This window comes from Epinephelus fuscoguttatus, linkage group LG5 (genome assembly GCF_011397635.1).
Source record: "Epinephelus fuscoguttatus linkage group LG5, E.fuscoguttatus.final_Chr_v1".
Taxonomy (NCBI): Eukaryota; Metazoa; Chordata; class Actinopteri; order Perciformes; family Serranidae; genus Epinephelus; species Epinephelus fuscoguttatus.
This window is the reverse complement of record NC_064756.1, coordinates 34,600,328-34,619,500: the sequence shown is the minus strand read 5'-3', so window position 1 is coordinate 34,619,500 and position 19,173 is coordinate 34,600,328. Positions and strand designations below refer to the sequence as shown.

Genomic DNA, 19,173 nt, shown 5'->3' with positions numbered 1-19,173 from the left:
CCAGGCATCACTGCATAGCAGTTGTAAGGTCACAGAAAAAGCTGAGCTGAACTGGGTTGAATAAGAGGGGTAAAATGGGCTAAACTGGCAGTGTTTTGAGGACAGTGCAAACAGACTCACACTGCAGTCCCCATTAAGGAGATAGGACTGAGCTTGTGGGTGTCTAAAAGCAGACTGAAGTAACGGAGTGACTCATTGCTCCAAGACAAGATGTGCGATCGAATGACAGCCGTAGACGATATATGCCCCAGTGTTATACAGCAGTCCTACCCACTGGCTTCCATCTATTTCTACAGCCACAGGCTCACATGGCAGATTGACTCTGCGTCAATCACTCTTCCTGTGCAGGCAAGATCAAAAAGAGGCAGAGGACCTAAAGGAAGACTGTGAGGGACGGGGGGTTAAGGTGCTAGACAGGCGCAGAGCTTTAGCCTCAAAGTTGCAGAGAACCTTTCTATGTAACTGCTTTATCTTTATCTATTTTCTATATGTAAATCATGGTGTAAACAAGTTCTTGAAAGAGTATAAGAAAGAGTTATTATTCTAAAAAATATATATATATGACCTGGATTTTGATGAGCTGTTGAACAAATTAAAAATCATCACAGTAAGTCACCGTGGAAACATTTGCGGGAAGCATAACATAATAAAATAGGTTATTTTATGGTTCTGTGAACATTACACAATTATCAAAGTAAGAAGGACAACGAACCAACCTTTCATTCTTCAGATGAACATAACTGATTCTGAAACTTGAAGAGTGTTTTACAGACTTAAAGGTTTACTATGCTGGAATTGCATATAATATTAGTATAGCTAGAAAAAATGAAAATGAAAGCCACCACCAGATTCTCTCTCACTCACTATATTTGCATTTTTTCTGTGCTGTGTCTGTGATTTTTGTAGCTTCTTCTTGAATGTGTGCAGCTGATGGTCTAGCACCTGGTCACTGCCCTTTATTAAAGTCTGTTCCTCACCTGTGAGCTGTGCCAAGGAATGTCCTGAACACAGCAAAATAAGAAAATACAGGCAGAGGGCAGGGCCTCTGCAGGTAAATACAGAGCCACACACATCTGTTTGGTGATTAGTGGTGATTGAGAGGGATTACTGTTATATACGTCAGATTTTTTGAAGAAAAATCCTGCATATACCTTTTAAGTATACAGAACTTTGAGAAAATGGCTGGTTAGCTGCAAAACTGACTGGGGGGGGGCAGATAAACAGATTAGCCTCAGCCAGCATTTGCCAGCACTTTACTGGTACATGGCTGGACCTGTTATTCCACCCTGAATGTTAGGGGACTCAAATTCATAATAGCACTCTATCAAGCACATCAGCAGCTACGGAGCTGTGTCCTTCCAAGAGTCACACTGTGTGAATCACTTCCAATATGACCATGTGAAAAGCTGACTTAGACACCACACAAACCTTTGAGCTTAACTCACTTATATTAATAGAGGCAGCTTTCAGGATTTAAAGGATGTGCACCTGATGCTTTATCCTGAGCCAACTACAACTCCTGATTATGTGTTAATCTCATATGACTGTATCTGAGCAAAGACAGGTAGGCAGTAGCAAGTGAAAGTTAGGAAGTGCTGGTTATCACCCACCTGACCTACTGATCTTAAACCTTGGCAGTGGGCGAAGACGTGTACATGAAACACATTTGATGTCCCATCAACATGGTGGGTGTAGGGTTACAGCCCAACCATGTTTGGACTTGGTGGCTAAAGCATCTGCGCAATGTGGATGTTCGAGGGTCAGAGGGAGAAGTAGAGACAATTGGATGTAAACTGACAAACATATACACAAACAAACAAACTACTGTGCACAAATAGAGGTGCGTAATACAGCAGAGATTTACAGCCAGAGGCACAGATAGCGCCTGAAAGCAGACACCTTTGTATATTCTCTAGGGGCGTCTGTTGATGCACATGCAGACAGAGGGTAGCCAGGGTTCCCCCAGACAAGAAGGCAAACTGCCCGCCCCACACAGGAAGCAAACAAGCTGACAGATGCAAAATGGTGAGAGATATCCCTCCGATTCTCTCATGCTCTGTTGAAAGAAAGATTGGACAGGACAGGCATTGAGGTATAATTATACAACTGTGGATGCAGCTAATGGGCAGATAGCGTGTTATGATGTGTAGTTTGGTGTGCATGCAGCAAGGCTTCTGTTTATGGAAGATATCCTCAAACTCACAGAGGCAGGTGGCACAACAGAGCCTTGGATATGTAAATGGTCTTTATTTGACAGCAATAAGATCACTTTCCCAGGTAGCTTGTTGTAGGGGACATTTTTACACTGTCTCAACTGATATTGTGTTGGGAAATAGCCACAACCATCAAGCAAGTCTTCTCATGACTTGTTGACTGTTCAATATGAAATGCTGTGACAGAAACTGTGACACTGGGGCTGGTTGCTTTGTTATCTGCCAAGTCACTGTTGCAGTGTCCAAAAAGTTCATTTCCTGGCTTGACATTCAACTGCATGTAGGTACAATAAAGACTTTTAAAACATATCAACAATGTTAAGTCTTTCTCTTTATCACCATGAAAAACACAAACAAAACTAGTACATGACCTATGACCAGTAGACGCCAACATAAAACAACTTGTAATCATTTGTGGATGTTTTTATAAAAAATGGCTATTCTTACTCTAAACAGTATTTTCACATTTATTGATATATTTTCTTTGTCCTTCCTGTTAGAAATTAAAGGTCTAGTGTGTAGAATTTAGGGGGATAGAAATGGCAGAAATGGAATATAATATAATACGTATGTTTTCTTTAGTTTATAATCACCTAAAAATAAAAATCATTGTGTTTTCGTTACCTTAGAATGAGCCATTTATATCTACATAGGGAATGGGTCCTTATCCACGGAGGTCGCCACGTTGCACCGCCATGTTTATACAGTAGCCCAGAATGGACAGACTAAATACTGGCTCTAGATAGGGCCATTTGTGTTTTGGCATCAATCTAAATTACCAGGTCTGCTACCTCTGCAGATAATTTAGCTTGCAGTGAACGTCTGGATCTTAAGTTACCAGAGAAAAAAGGAGAGCACACATTAGCAGGTACTGGGCTTGCATAGCATCAGAGAAATACTTGATTTGTAACATGAAACAAATGTAACGTGGAAAACATAGAAGGAATTCTAACTAATTCTGAATTGACAAAGAGCCACATCTATGCAAATGAATCATCTGCCTGCTAATCAATTCACTCTTTCTCCATTCTTTCTTTACAGTCCACATTTCTGCCCAATGCTCTAAACAAAGTGTGCTGATACAGGCTGCCTCAGGACATTGATTATATTTCTGCAGACATAAAAAGAATGAGGGACAGCACATTGCACAGCATGTGGGTGGAGAGTGAGGGAACAGTTCAATAAAGCAGAGGGGAGGGTGGTGATGGGGTTTCCCCTTTGAAAACTAGAAGAGACCATGCAGGTGCACTGTCAGGATCCTCCACCACAGATCAATCTGCAATCTGGGGGGATTGTCCATCCTCACACTTCTTAATCATGTACTCTCACGCATGTATTCTCCTCCACTTGCTTAAATGTCTCCAAAGATATAATCTCCCAAACAACCTCCATATTTTTGCCCTGACCTTTATTTTGTGTCTTTATTCCAAAGACTTCCAAAGCATTTCAAGATTAGCCTGATAAAACATCCATCTCATCACCTGACACTGTAAACCAAGGGGTGTGGGTCTTTGCTGCCTGAAGATAAGAAAGAGTCACCCAGTGTGAAAATTAAGGTCTGGATGAGAGTTTAGGTTACATACTTTACACATCCTCTCTTACACATCACCTCTAAAATAGCCCAACCATCTCCTTAACTCACCGCAATGTCAACAGATGCAGACTAAGCACTGGACCAATCACAGTTTTTACTGCAGGTAGGTTTACTGTCTTTCCGGGCATTAGAAGGCTAAAGGGTGGGTGGTTTAGAGGTTTAGAGAGTTTTGTTTTCTCCTGTACATAACATTCAATGATCTAGAAAAAACTGTGAAGGTGCAACCTAACCTGGGAGTCCAGACCAGCACAGAGATTTAGGAGGAGAACACATATTTTTTGAAAAAGGTTACAGACAGCATCTCAGTTTGTAGATATTAAGCTCTGCCAAAGTCTCAAGGAATCTCTTTTCTTCTCTTCTCTCTCCCATCTCTCTAACAACACAGACATTTACAAACCTCTTTCAGTGAGTCCTTTTATGGTGGTAGTATTCCCAGTGTGGCAACATCGAATGCTGTTAAGCAACTTATAAACTGCCTTTTGCTTGTCATTTCACTAAAGTCAACGGGATACTTTGCTGACTTTAAACCAGCTTTGTATCATAACAATGTGGGTAGTCTGTGTACATGAACTGTGAATATATAAATAAACTTGCCTCCATCTTACCAGTGCTCGGATCTCTTTGCCTAATTCTCCCTCTCTCAAACTCAGACTAAACCCAGATAAAATGTTAAAACTGGGCAGTGCTGCTCAAATATAAACCAAAATGATGTTACTAAATTGCCTATTTTTCAGCTAAAATATCTTCAGAAACATATTTTAGTGTACTGTTTGGCTGTAATATAAGAATTTGTGAACAGGAAGTGGTTTCCATACTGTTTCCTGTATTATAAAAATGGAGGCTGGAAAAAGATCAAATGTTAAAACCAAGCAGTGCTGATAAAATATGAATTAAGATTCTGCATTGCCTGTTTATTCCCTGAAATGTTTTCCGAAACATATTTTAGCTAATCATTTATAATATGGTAAACATCTACTCTCTCTGATGATTTAGCACCAATTTTAAAAGTATTTCAATCTTTCTTCTGCAAAGACAGCCCAGTTTGACGAAACAGACCATCGTACCAGCAGTGACATTCTTCTTTAAGGGCAAACAGGATCACTGATGGCCTCACAGAGTTTGATAATCCTACAATCCATTAAATGTATTCAATTTAATGCCTGATCAAATACAAATATTTAAAGAGCATCAAAGGCTTCTTTCCCTCTGCTTTGGCATTAAAACACAATATATATAATTGCTTAATTCCTACTCAGGTACTATATAAGTGCTTATTTCTAAGTTTCTAACTGACTGCTAAAAGTCTTTGTGAAAAGTATCGTGCTCCCAACTTCAGGCTGCTGAGTTTTATAGCTGCAACATTAGAGAAAAAGATCAGCAAACAACAAACCAACAGTTGTTTCAACTACCAATTAAACACAGGCTACATGCTTGTAAAAATACTCCAAATGAGAACATGTTTGAGACTAATGCAGTGATGCAGGAGTTATTCTTTGAGTTGAGCTCTGAGTTGTCTAGTGTGGTACAAATGACTAGGTTTTGCCGATAAGTTATGATGCACAAAAGTTATAGGTGGCTTGAGGCAGAAAGTCATTGTGCTGCATTGAATCACCACTGATAAATCTTTTAACTGCACACAAAAGAGTATCGAGAACATTTAGAGCGTTGACTCTTGCCGCCATCTCTCTTTCTCTTTATCATGCTCACTCTCATAACATACTATTTCTTTTGATTTACTCTATTTTCTTTCTGTACTCTTATCATTTCATTGCAGTCCTTTCTCTTCCCTTTTCCATTACCTCTACCACTTTACTCTGGGCCTTCCCCCTCCACTCCTCTACTATTTTAGGCGGCTGCACCTGTCACTATCACATTCCCTCCTTCTGCTGACCAGCAGATACTTAGGGGTCTCACTTGGAGATACTTAGAAGCCGCACTTGGAGAAAGCACAAGACTGTCTTGCTCACAGGGAGAGCATTGAGTACAGGAAAACTAAAAGATAACGTCAGATGGCAAAAAAAAGCAAAAACATCCCCAAAAGGTAGATTTCATTTAAATTACTAAAGAGGAGAAATAAAAAGGACAGGTGTTAACCATTCGCAAGTCTCTCAAAGCTTAGTGAGTTACACATTTAAGTGACACTAACAACGGAATTAAGGACAAAATCATAACAATGGCTACAACTGCAGAAGATCCAAACTTTTTTTTGATAAGGTTGCCAAGTGAAATATCTACTAAATGGGATAAATATGCTTCCAAGGATTTTTTACTCACAGCTAAGATACCAGGTACTCTGGATTAAACTGTGATAATTCACAAATAGATTCTAAGACACACTGTTAAATTTTATTGACACAAATTGTTGACAGCCCACATACACACACACACACACACACACACACACACCTTCATTGCCCTCCGGCTCAGTTAAACTGCTACAAAGTACCACACATCAAACATTAAACAGTCTCTGCCCTTTGAAAGGCGATAAGTCTGGCAGACAACAGTAATTCAAAGGAAAACACTGTTATAAATAAATTATTTTGGTTGGCCTGAGTCCAAAGTCTGTTTGCCTTAAGAGTAAGCAAAGTACTTTCCTGACCAATGGGCCTGTTGTGTTATCCAATCATTGAAGATAGAAATGAGATAAGATGTTGATAGAGATTGATTGTATTTATTGTACAAGATAAGCAACATCCAATAGTCTAAATAAAAATATATTCTAATAACCTGAGAAAATAGGATTGGAAAAAAACTTGAAAAAACATAAAATGTCCCAGCATGCATTGGGATAAATACAAGGAACATCTGCAGTCTATCCAAGACACTATCCACCAAAAGCCCACAAAGCTAAAATCCATGGTTTCATCTCAGCCTTTGCTCAAACTTATTTATTTAATAAGACCATACTGTACGATTTCTCCCGACAGCTTTTGCTGGATAATCCAAGTGCCTCACACTAAACGACTGCACTGTGGATCCAACACATTCCCCTCTCTGACAAAACTCTGATTGCATACACATTCTGGAAGATTTTGGGCATCTTGGAACAATGCATTGTAAGTGAGAAATTATGAAGCAAACATTGGGCGTCTGGACTTGTTTAGCTACAGAACACTTCATGCTGTACTAGCTTCTGAAGGGCTTCAAAAGGACCATACCAGTCGTTTTGTATTTATATTTACATCACTGCCAGTCATATTGAAAACCATGCTGCTTTGTTTCAGAAAGTGGGTTTCCATTACATACAACTTAAAAAATGTATGAGAAGACTCTTGAAATTTGACTTACTGTCTATCACATGACCAACGTGTGTTTGTCAAAGTTACACTGTGGTGAGAAGTAAAGCAGTGCAGTACTAGGCAATGATTATGTAACAGACACTAATTGGTGTGGATTTAATGAGAAAGTATTAATAGTTTGCTAATTGATTTACATATTATTCATTTCCATGAATGTAAACAAATACTGCCTGAAACAGAAAGATTAATACATCCAAAAAGCATCAGCAAACATGTTATTAAAGCTGGTGTAGGTAGAAATCTCAAAAAGGCAAAAAAGCAGAATTTGAAGTTGCACCCTCATCCTGCAGCTCTCCCCTCTCTGTCGCTAGCCACCCCACCATCCCTTCGCCTCACTCCCCACTACTCCGAACCGATTTTCCCACAGTAGAGTGGGCAGCAGCTCGGAGCTTTGGCCAGCGCAAACCCCCCAGAGCCAGGTGTCACAGCATGTTATTGGCCAGCGGCAGTGCCAGGTCTAACCTGTGTAACAGCAGCAACAGAAGGTTTGCTGCAGTCTTTCCCCAGTATTATTATCTATGTATGGGGGTAGCCAAAGGGAGGGGGTCTGATCAGCAAACTTTTTTGTGTGTGTGCCTGTGGTCATTATATGTATTTTTCATCATTTTGTGTCCTTTGAAATCGGGGCTTTTTTTCAGGTGCTGAACGCAGCGCAGGTGGAAGTCTTTGTCAACTGTTGTTTAGATCGATGGATTAGATTAGAGGAGCAGCTGCTACAGAGGCCAGTGACAACAAACTTTCGGATACAGTGCTAGATCACAAGTGTCCATGGAAACGCAGCTGGACAACTGCTGGACAACTGCTGGACATCACTGAAATGAGAACGCTGTTGTTTTATGAAATAGAGCATTCTATTGTTATCTGATTAATGAATGGTTAAGTTTCACTTTCACTGCTCCTGGCGTTCTGCTGCTATGTCTGTGCCCAGAGTACACTCTGTGCTCTGAGAGTGTAGGACACTGAATAACCAAATGGTATAAATATATTACAACAGCCTCATAATGAATGAGTCAGTTCCACAAAGAAATTTTTTAAAAAAAAACTAATGGTTGGGAAACCTTGTGCTGATCCTGCAGGGAATCGGCTGTTCAAACAGATGTTCAAGGCCGGTTCTACATCCAGTCATGGCAAACTGTGGCTTGTGCATGTGCACCTAGTGCCATAATGATCGCGATTTATAAAACAGAATCAGGGGTATACACGGCTTCATAAATCTGATGAAAAGAAACTACAGTTTTATTCATCAGGCCCCTGGGGTTTGTGCTGGCTGGATTCAGGTTGCTGCGGCCACTGATTGGGGGCCCATCACCAGAGGTGCTGCCAACTCTCCTCCCGGCAAGGTGGTCTGGTGTGGCAGAGAGTCAGGCAGAGGACACACTGTGATTTGAAGTTCTAGCTTACATTAGCCTTTGGCTCCAGTTAGCACAAGGCTAAACTACTGTATTAGCAACAATAGCTCTTCACCTATGAAACGCTCTTTCTTCCTTTTGTGGGTTGCTTTGCAATGTAGGCAGTTGTTGCCAATGCTGGAATAGCAACTTGGTCTGCAGGATTTTCCACCACTGAATCAGGCTTTCATCGAAGGGTTGCACACACACATGAATTTGTACAGCATGACCTGTGATTGGCCAAAGCCTCTCATCATGGCCTAGATTTGACCTACACTGGGTGCAGAAGTCTAATGTTCTCTGACATCTCTCCATTCAATCCATGTATAGGCACTGTTTGTGCATGTGTGTGTGTATTTTGAGCCCGTGTGTATATGTATATGACAATGGAGTGAAAACATTGAACTTCACCTATGGGACTAATAAAGTATATATATAAAAAAAGAATGCTTAATGTTTATAATGGTATTTTTACCCTGTGACACCAAAATAAAAGCTGACTTGTGGAGCTTTAATTATTAAAGTGATAGTTCAGGTTTTTGGACATGAAGTTGTGTGAAACGCTGACCATCTGTAGCTCTGATGTGACGGTGTCACTACTCTCAACGAGCCTCCTGCTCTGAGAAATCGCCTGTAGCTTACCGGAGAAAAAGTAGTTCTGAAGATGTACGGGGGACACGTAACCAAAAGGTTTTAAGCTACAAAAAACTATGCATGTGTTTTGTTAGACTATTTCTATAATTTTAAAACATCCCCGTATTACGTCAGACCTTGCTATCATTTGGGACTATTTTCTGGACAGTATCACTCCGCCGTGCAGGCCTGCAAGACAGCACAGCAACAGAAATCAATTAGACAGTTCATCACCACGCCGTGCAGGTGTGCAGGATAGTAACGGCTAACGACAACTTCATCGGCTGTTTCCAACAGAGAACCAGTAGGCTATTATTAGTGAGGAAAAAGATGTACTAGCCCTATATATACCTACTACTACAGCGCGAACACTGGCTCAGGCTCACGACACACCCTCGTCAGCTGCTGTAGGTAAACAGAGGAATACCAAAATGGTGCAAACTTGTGATTTCCCCTGCTGTGGGAATAAAAACATAACTGGTTCCCAATTCCATCGGTTTCCTGTTACAGATGTAACCCGGAGGCAACTTTGGCTAAGCCACCACCAGAACAAAGCAGAGACTGGTTGTAATCACATATGAATTCACATTTCTATGTGATTGATTACTGTCACGGATTTAGCAGTTAGCCTAATATAATAAACTAAATGCCGACGGTAAAATGAGGCCATATAATATACTCTCCACAACACAACAGGCTATTAGTTCAATCAAACATTTTGTTTTACAGACAATCAGTTACAGACATCGTTATATAGACTGGTATTAGGTAATATATCTCTCTTTGGGCACAGCAGTGCGGAAATTGCGTTTTCTCTGTCCGTCGGGATCTGTGGGCAGCTGAAGTGAGCTTGACATACGCACAGTTGCTTCACCCTCGCCGGCTTGGTAACGAGGTTCATCCCAATTGACACAAGCCAAAGTTGCCTCCTGGTTACATCTGTAACAGGAAACCGATGGAATTGGGAGCCAGCGATGTTTTTATTCCCACAGCTGGGGAAATCACAAGTTCGCACCATTTTGGTATTCCTCTGTTTACCTACAGCAGCTGACGAGGGTGTGTCGTGAGCCTGAGCTGGTGTTTGCGCTGTAGTAGTAGGTATATATAGGGCTAGTACATCTTTTTCCTCACTAATAATAGCCTACTGGTTCTCTGTTGGAAACAGCCGATGAAGTTTTCGTTAGCCGTTACTATCCTGCACACCTGCACGGCGTGGTGATGAACTGTCTTATTGATTTCTGTTGCCGTGCTGTCTTGTCGGAGTGATACTGGCCAGAAAATAGTCCCAATTGATAGCAAGGTCTGACGTAATGCGGGGATGTTTTAAAATTATTGAAATAGTCTAACAAAACACATGCATACTTTTTTGTAGCTTAAAACCTTTTGGTTACGTGTCCCCCGTACATCTTCAGAACTACTTTTTCTCCGGTAAGCTACAGGCGATTTCTCAGAGCAGGAGGCTCGTTGAGAGTAGTGACACCGTCACATCAGAGCTACAGATGGTCAGCGTTTCACACAACTTCATGTCCAAAAACCTGAACTATCACTTTAAGGAGTGAATACTTTTGTGTGTGGTTAAAAGCCTGGTTTGAGTGAGTCTGTTCATCTGTTCCTAGTGAGTTTAGTCCTAACACTAACTTTAATGTGAGTTTGACTGACTCATCATTTTAAGTTATTATTCAATGTCTACCATCCACCTCACTTGGACATCTTTGAAGTAGGAGCAGCAACATGAACAGGAACACATGGATGCCGAAAATGTTTCTGGAACCTTCTAGTTGTAAGGTGACAGAGCCTCTGCTCACACACACACACACACACACAGCAGATTGCATAACAGTTGTGTCACTTTGCAACACTTTGCTGCTGCAGGATCCCTCCCTCTCTCTCTCTCTGTTCATGTCTCGTGCCTGAGGCAGCAGACCACCTGTTTATTGTGTAAACTGCTGTGACCAAAGCAGGCAGACAAACAGGTGCTGTATATGTGCATGTCTGTGCATGTGTGTGTGTGTGTGTGTGTGTGTGTGTGTGTGTGTGTGTGTGTGTGTGCGTTGTTGCCCTGCTGTGGACGTGTTCATCTCCTGGGCTCAGCACTTCTAAAGCCCTACTTTGCTCACTCCCTCCCCACCTCCCTCACCCCTGTCCATCATCTCCCATCCCAAAATCTGTTGTAGCTCACTGATGTACAAACTGTATGTGAGAGAGAGGGGACAAAGAAAGTTGGGATAAAAAATGGGGAGTGACTGTGTCTCTGTAGAAATAAACAGCAGTATATAACCAAATAAAATCAAAATTTTTTGGTCTCCTAAGTCAATTGCCATCTCAGCTGCTGAAATGGAAACCAGCACACAAAGAGAGGCAGTCGCAGATGGTCGAGGCAGAAAAGAACAATGCAATGACTGAATGACCAGTTGAAGATACAAATAAGCTTAGACAGAGACACAGGTTGGTTGACAGGCAGCCGGCTCAAAAGCAAAGAAACATAGCAACAAATACACTACAGCAATCTGACAAATGACTGGGTAAAACAGGCTGGTATATGTGCTGTGGGGCTGATGAGGAAATGGATGCTGGTATGGGAAATGGGCAGGGAAGCTCAAGGGAGGGAATCAGGTGACGGGAGAGCAGATAAAAGTGGCAAGATCTGGAATGAAAGGAAAGTGTAAGGCATCTAGTGGACAGGTAAAGAATAACACTGAGGGGGTACGGGAGGGCGGAAATGTGTCTGAAGAGCAGGACAGAGAAACAGAGTGAGCAGGAATTCACACATTTGAGACGGTGAATATTGTGACCAAATTTAAGTATCTGTGAAACTGATAAATAGATTTGGCAAAGTGTTGTCTAACAGATTACTCATTCACTATTTAACAAATGACTAATTAACTCTTTGCTAAATAAACAAGAGGGACACACCACATTAACAAATGTGGGTATTGTACCAACTTGGAACGGAGTGGTTAAGACTTGTCCTCTGCTTGTCTCCTGTCTATCAAATTAAGACAAATTATAAGAAAAAGAAAACAGTCAGACAATCTAAATCCATTAAAATCTTCAAATCCTGCATATGTATCCAACAACCACTATCCACCCAGCACTAAATTGCTCATTTACATGTCCAAAGACATCTAAATTCTTTCAAAGATTTTACTTAAAATGTGTAGTGGGACCTGTACGACATTGAAATATAGTTGTTTAAAAGCTGTTAAAAATGGGTTATATGTAACCTTAACATATAAAAACCTCCCCCTTTTTAAACTAATTTAGCCTGGATTCAACCAGGACATGTGGTCATCTTTAACCTTGTATATCACCAAATCAATGCTTCCTGTCAACATAACAGCCCGTACAGTTCTGACAATAGTAACTATGGTGTCTGCAGGCCTGCATTAGTCACAATTGACAGTCACAACAATGAACAAGATCATTGTTCACTTGACACGCGCAGAGATACACACACACCCCACATCTCCCAAAGGATGCTTGCAAGTAGGACACTGACTCCTCTGGTTTCTCCCTCCAGAGTTTGTGCACTTATAGTGGCAAACTATAAAAAGAAACTGCTGTTATAGACTGGAACTCGAATACCCCTTCAAACTCACTTGTCTGTGTGATTCACACCGCAAATGTGGCATCGTGAAACAGTGACACAGCTTTTACCGTCATCAGCAGAGAAACGGCACCATTGTATGAACTCTGGGTTATCTGATGTAGGTTCTCAAGTGTTTATAGCCCAATGAGACATTTCAGCAGTCTGTGGCTTTTCTAAAGAGAAAAGGTGAAGACTGGTGCAAGCCAAGCCAATCTCTTGACAGCTTATGCGGGGGCTGAAGTGCTCGCATGGTGTTTTTTAGGGAGGAGGTTGAATATCAGATACCTGAAGTTCAACATTCATTTTGTTTGAGTGTATGGAGAATTTGAGTGACCTGCTACTGTACAGTTGGTGGCGTGGCTAATGCCCCCCCCACCCACCCAGCAAGTGTGCAGACTGTACAATTATTCAAGCCACTCTCAGCGTTGCATGAGTCACAGGCCTGGGCCATATTGGAATAACACAATAAACCCATAATAGAATAGAATAGAGCAACACTGCTGAGCAATCTGTGTGTGGCCTTTTGTGATGTGAAAACGATTACTGGAGACGTGCTGAAGAAAACCAAAATCCATAGCATTTTTTTCCCATCTGTCACACTGAACAGGATTCAGCATTTAAAGGATCTAATCCCTTCTTCCTTTCTTGTCTTATTATTAAACATAAAATCCCATGGGGAAAAAAAAACAAAAAAAGCAATAAGACTACATTGTCTTACTCCTAAACTCATACCCCACAGCTTTTCGCAGCTTTTTATCTTATTTGGAGGATTCCCAGCAGGGACGAAAAACAAGTGGAGTAACAGAGAAAAGGATAAAAATAAAGGGACTGACAGGATTTACACTGCTAGCACTTTTCAGCTCCTTCCTCAAACAGGCAACAATAGATTTCTCAAACTGCAGGAACACCTACATGCTCACTACTACTCTGACAGACGAGGAGAGCGGCCTGAATAACCTAGAGTGTGTGTTTGTTCTATCATTACACTCTGTGCCTTGGTGATGATTGGACTGACTGAATGTTTTATCTTTTTTAAAAATTGGGGGAAATTGTTTCTTACTACTGGTCCCTTAAATTGTAAGCACAGCAAGTTAAACATTGCGCAATCATGAAACAAGGGAGCAAATAAGAGAGCATCTAGCAGTGAACTGCATTACTATGCAATCATGGTGCTTCTTTACAACACCAATATAGGTTAACCCTACTTGAGACAAACACACAAGAAGGCATTTCTGATGTGCTATTTTAGTCCTGAGTGAATTTCTGTGAAGCAAACTACATTTTGTTTTCACAATTTTCACTCTTCCTGCCTGGTAGTACATCACGTAAAGGCTATTGTTCAAGTTTTGTTAAATCAGGCCTACAGTAGATAACTTGAGCTCTACACTTATGCAAGCATACAAGCTGCCTGTCACAGTGAAAACCCATACTTTGAAGGGTTAAGAGGCATTTTTTGGATGGTCTGCTTATTTTGTGTAAAACCATCTTAAACATCATTCTTCCTCAGTGTGAAGGACTCTAAATTATTGGGCTAGCATTAGGTATGTGCTAACACATGCCTAGCTTTGAGCTCACAAAGGCTATGTTGGAAAAACAAAGGACTTTTTTTTTATTTTTGGCACACAACATGTTTTTAATCAATTAAGTTGAAAGAACAATACTTATTCATTTTCAAAAGATTTAATTAAAAACACACTGTGTAGGATTTAGGGGGATATATTTGTAGAAATTAAATGTAATTCAATTTCTTTAGTGTATAATCACCTGAAACTACCTTAGAATGAGCCATTTATATTTACATAGGAAGTCAGTCTTCGTCAACAGAGATCGCCATGTTGCACTGCCATTTTTCTACTGTAGCTTAGAATAGACAAACCAAACACTGGCTCTAGATAGGGCAATTCTCACTTTTCCATCATTAGCAGTCCCTCTGCAACGAGCAGCATACTCACACTGTTCCTTTAAATTGTTGTAGGATAGGCTAATGCAATGACTCCTAGAAGAAAATATTGACGGACTGAGCTAAACCCCTGCTGAGCCTTAGCACACAGGCTGTAAACCTGCATGGCAGGTTATGTCACTATAAACAGATTATATCAGCTGAATATATGACTACAGTCTGCTGCCCCAGCTGGTCCAGGTGAGGTAAGAACTCCTCTGTGCTCCCACTCCGCTTACATCACACCTTCCACCTCCAATATAACCCAGGGAAAAACCCCAGCAGAGAGAAACAGCTGACTCACACAATGCCTCCCATCACTGGCCTCTAATTAAAAGACAGATAACACACAGCATTTGTTGGACGCTTTAATCCAAAGCTTCTCACGGCACCACAAGGCACTTACATTTTTAGCCCTGTATCCCCAGTGGAGATTAAACCTGTGACCCTGACAGTGTTTGTGTCAAAGATAAACCCATTGAAGTACACAAGACATTAATAATTCACATAGAGCTGCATTGTTTTTCCTTTTGAAGGGTTGCTGTCTAATAGTTTCATCCTAACTGAGCCTCTTGGACCAAAGCACCAACCCACTGAAGGTATTCAAAGAGTTTGGCCTATGTGTCTCACAATTCATTTGCCAGTTTCAGAAGAGAAGAGGTAAAAAAAACTGTTGATAGTTTTGTAACAGAAGCAACAGCTGTGTTGCTCTGTAATGCCGTCTTGCGGATGTCGTGAGCTGACTTCACAAGCTCAACAGGAATCCCGTCCGTCAGTGTAATTTGCTTGTGGTCTTCCTGCATGCCTCTGTCTGGGCTGTTTGTACTTAACCTATTATTTCACAGCTAACTAGATACAAATGGCAGATAGTTAAACATGACAGTGACGGTAGTGGTAAAGTAGAGCTACACTTTATCAGAAAGGCATTTAATTGTGGACGTTTTGACATCCTTAAACAGTCTCATATAATCCTTGATAGAAACAGAGCCTGCAACAATTCTGTATTATTGATTACTGACTTTAATTGGAATTGTATCATGTTGTTGTTATTAACATCAACATTCAAAATTTTCCAAGCTAATTGTCATTAAAAACAATACAATTAGTTATTAAAGTTTAAGTTTGTCTGAATAAAAAAGTCAATTTTATGTTCAGGAAATAAATCCTATGATGAGGATGGAAACACTGGCTCTTGCAGTAACCTGACCTCTGATCTTCCAGGTGATTACTGGTGTCAATAGTACAAGCTTTTCATCCTAATTACCTTTCCTAGGTCCTAAAGGTGGCAGATTATAGGTTCGGGTGCATGGAAACAAATTTATTTCATTAAAAACAATATATTTAGTACAAGTTAATGTTGTCTTTGTCTCAGATACAGCATGCTTACAGTATCTCCTCTCTCTCTCTCTCTAGCTTTGGAAACTCATTTCACTAACTCAGCCGTCATTTTTCGGGGTCCTCCCCCACAATGAGTTTGAAACTGTTGAGGGGTCTATCTCGACACTGTGACTGTGTGTTGGCTTCTCCAAGGAAGACATGCAGCCTTTGCCCAGCTGTCCCCTGCAGGCTCTGGGTAGCTTGTTGCTCTGCCTCCTCACCCCACACTGACAGGCTCTACTTTCCTCAGATAAAAATAGATAACGATGCTAACAGATGCACCAGCCCCTGTCTATCTATCTGGGCTCACACACACACACACACACACACACACACACACACACACACACACACACACATACACGCACGTATGCACACAGACACTGTTACCCACCTATTCATAAGCTCAGAACATTCTGGACATAATATAGGAGAGATTAGGCGAGACAATGAGCAGTGCATTCTGAGAAGATCAAACTATGACCATATAATGTAGGTTACATTTCCAAACTGACACAAGATTAAAGAAATTAATTACCAAGTTTAAAGAGAGCAACTAATAAGCGGGTCATGGCACATTCAGGGCACCGCAAAAATAGTCAACTATATACAGAAGCGGGCCTTGGCTCTGAGAACTGCAACTACAGATTTAACTTAAATATCCACTGCCAGAAAAGCAAAGGTGATGCAAGTGCAGAAACTGTGAACCCAGTGGATACTGAAGGAGCAATGAAGTTGATGCTGAAAGGTCATGAGTCAATTTTAGATCATGAGTTGAATCATATAGAGAATAAATTAATTGCTTCTGTTCAGTAAAATATAATCTAATTTCCTTCCTCACTGTTCTCATAACTCCTCATCTCCTCCAACTCCTGTCCAGCAGCCAATGCAGGTTTCCCAAAAAGGAAAGTAAGCAGGACTCACCGTTCGCAGGAACTGAATCTCCTCCTCTCCCTCTCCCCCTTCTGCCATCCTTCGCCGAGGGTTATTCGCAGCTCCTCGGGAGAAAAGAGAAAATCCTTCTCTTCAGGATTTGGATTTTTTTATCTCCTTTGCTATGTCCCTCCCTCTTGCTCTCCACGTTGCACCTCTCTCCTTTCTTTATTGTTGTCGTACCCCTCTTTCTCTCTCTCTCTCTCACACACACACTCTCAGTGTCTCTCGCTCTCAGTGCTAGTGTGTGTGGGTGTGCTGGAGGACAGCATGAGTCTTGTGGCTCTCACGGTGTTGTGAGAGAGAGTGACGGGAGGCGAGGCTCTCCCTGGCTCCTCTCTCCTCTCGGCTTGCATCCCCCAACCACAGATGAGGGAGGGAGAGAGGGAAGGGAGGGGCACGCACCTTGTTACACATTTATACAGCCCCCATCCCACTGTGCCGCCATGTTTGTAGAAGTGGGCCACTCCTTCACACAGGCTGACCCCCTCCAACAAACACACACACACACACATGCACCTACCTCCCTCCCCTCCCTCCCCTCCCTCCCCATGTCTGAGGCTATAAAAGGAAAGCGGGGTGAGGACTAGCCTTTGGGGAGTGTGCAGTAAGAACAGATGCACACACAAACACACACACCTTAACTCTTCAAAGTGAATAAGTCAGACGCACTGTACAAACCCCCCTCAGAATTAGGTCTACCAGTGCATTACTGCTGCATTAGGAAACTATTTGGAAAATTCAGACACCTGTATCACCTGACAGTCAGCTGATGAGGTTGTATCATGTTATAATTTTTTGCAGGTTATCATGATCTTTGCAGGAGTGATGCAGGACTAAATCTGCAGAAATGCATGATCGGGGAGTTGTTAGGTCATAATCTGGAAATTTAACCGTACAAATTCCTAAAAAAACTTCAGCATTATAGTTAAAGATAGAGACAAGAAACATCCGTAGTTAAAAAAAAAAAAACAACACCTCAAAATCTGATAATCTGCTTGATCAGTACATGTAAATAGTTGACATCACATTTTTCCCCAACACTTTAAAATCACTCTAAACTAGTGAAGGAAAAAAATCTCTAACTCTGTTGTGTAACAATGTGCTCATGGCTCCATCACTTTTATTTTTGATCAAATGTCAGGAAATATGATAAATGCCTGATATCTCTTGTTTTCAGACCTCTAAGTTAAAATTTCATCAATGATATGATGCAGAGAAAAGCTGCAGAACATTATGTTAGAAGCAGGAACCAGTTCATGTTTGACATTTTTGCCTGAAATAGGACCTTAAAGATAAATTAAAAATTTAACATGTTAATGACTAATTTCATGTTGATTACAAGCAATTAAATGAATATTAATGTCACCGCTGTTCACAATTATAACTCACTGTGTTTCAACACTCAACAAAATGCAGTTGTACAGGTATAATTCATGTTCTTCCCTAATTAATGCCAATATACTGAGGTAACTTAATATCTGTTGGTTCATAGCTAAGCTCAACCCACAGCTTTGCCCATTCAGTGCAGCAGATGCTACAGATGCTTTCTTACAGTCCAATCAATAACAGGATGAGAGGCTTTGACAGTATACCAGGCTTTTAATTAGCTCCATGCTCTTTCACACCTTCCTATAATATTTTACATTTTATGCTTCAGTGTTTAAGTGGCAAAGGTTTTTAACTGCACTGAAAACAGTAATTGCCATATTATTTTTTAATGTCCTGATCGATTAACTGGAGCAGTATCGCTGTCAACAGCCCCCAGACATTTTGTAGTCACACAAGGAGTGTGTAATCCAAGAAGGTCATTAAGATGATATATTTTACCATAAAAATTAACCAGGTTTTCTATTTTCATTTTTATTCTTTTTATGTAACAATGTCAGCAGGGTGATTCTTCCTTCCTTCCTTCCTTCCTTCCTTTCTTCCTGTCTAATTTTATTTCATTTTTTGGAAGGGGTTGGGTGATATGAACAGTGACAAATCAGCAGAATATTAATGATTATTAATAACTGATTAACTGTGTAAAAAATTGCAAACATTTCTAAACATTTTCTGGTATCCATCATTGTAAAGTTCTATTTGTGTACAGGACTTTTGGCTGGACATAACAAGCAATTTAAAGATGTCACCTTGGGCATGGCACGTTGTGATGGGCATTTTCAGTATACTGTCTTATTTCAAACATCCAATTTAATTTAC

General features: G+C 40.8%; 1 protein-coding gene across 4 annotated transcripts in view; it reads right to left on the bottom strand.

Annotated features, from left to right (window-relative positions):
* Positions 1-17,287, bottom strand: part of ryr1b (ryanodine receptor 1b (skeletal)) — a 95,111-nt gene extending 77,824 nt beyond the window's left edge. For all 4 annotated transcript variants that reach the window (XM_049576561.1, XM_049576563.1, XM_049576562.1 and 1 more), the window contains exon 1: positions 16,960-17,287. In XM_049576561.1, the coding sequence (XP_049432518.1) occupies positions 16,960-17,007 (48 nt within the window). In that variant the 5' untranslated portion in view covers positions 17,008-17,287. The remainder of the gene's footprint in view (positions 1-16,959) is intronic.
* Positions 17,288-19,173: the final 1,886 nt, after the last annotated feature.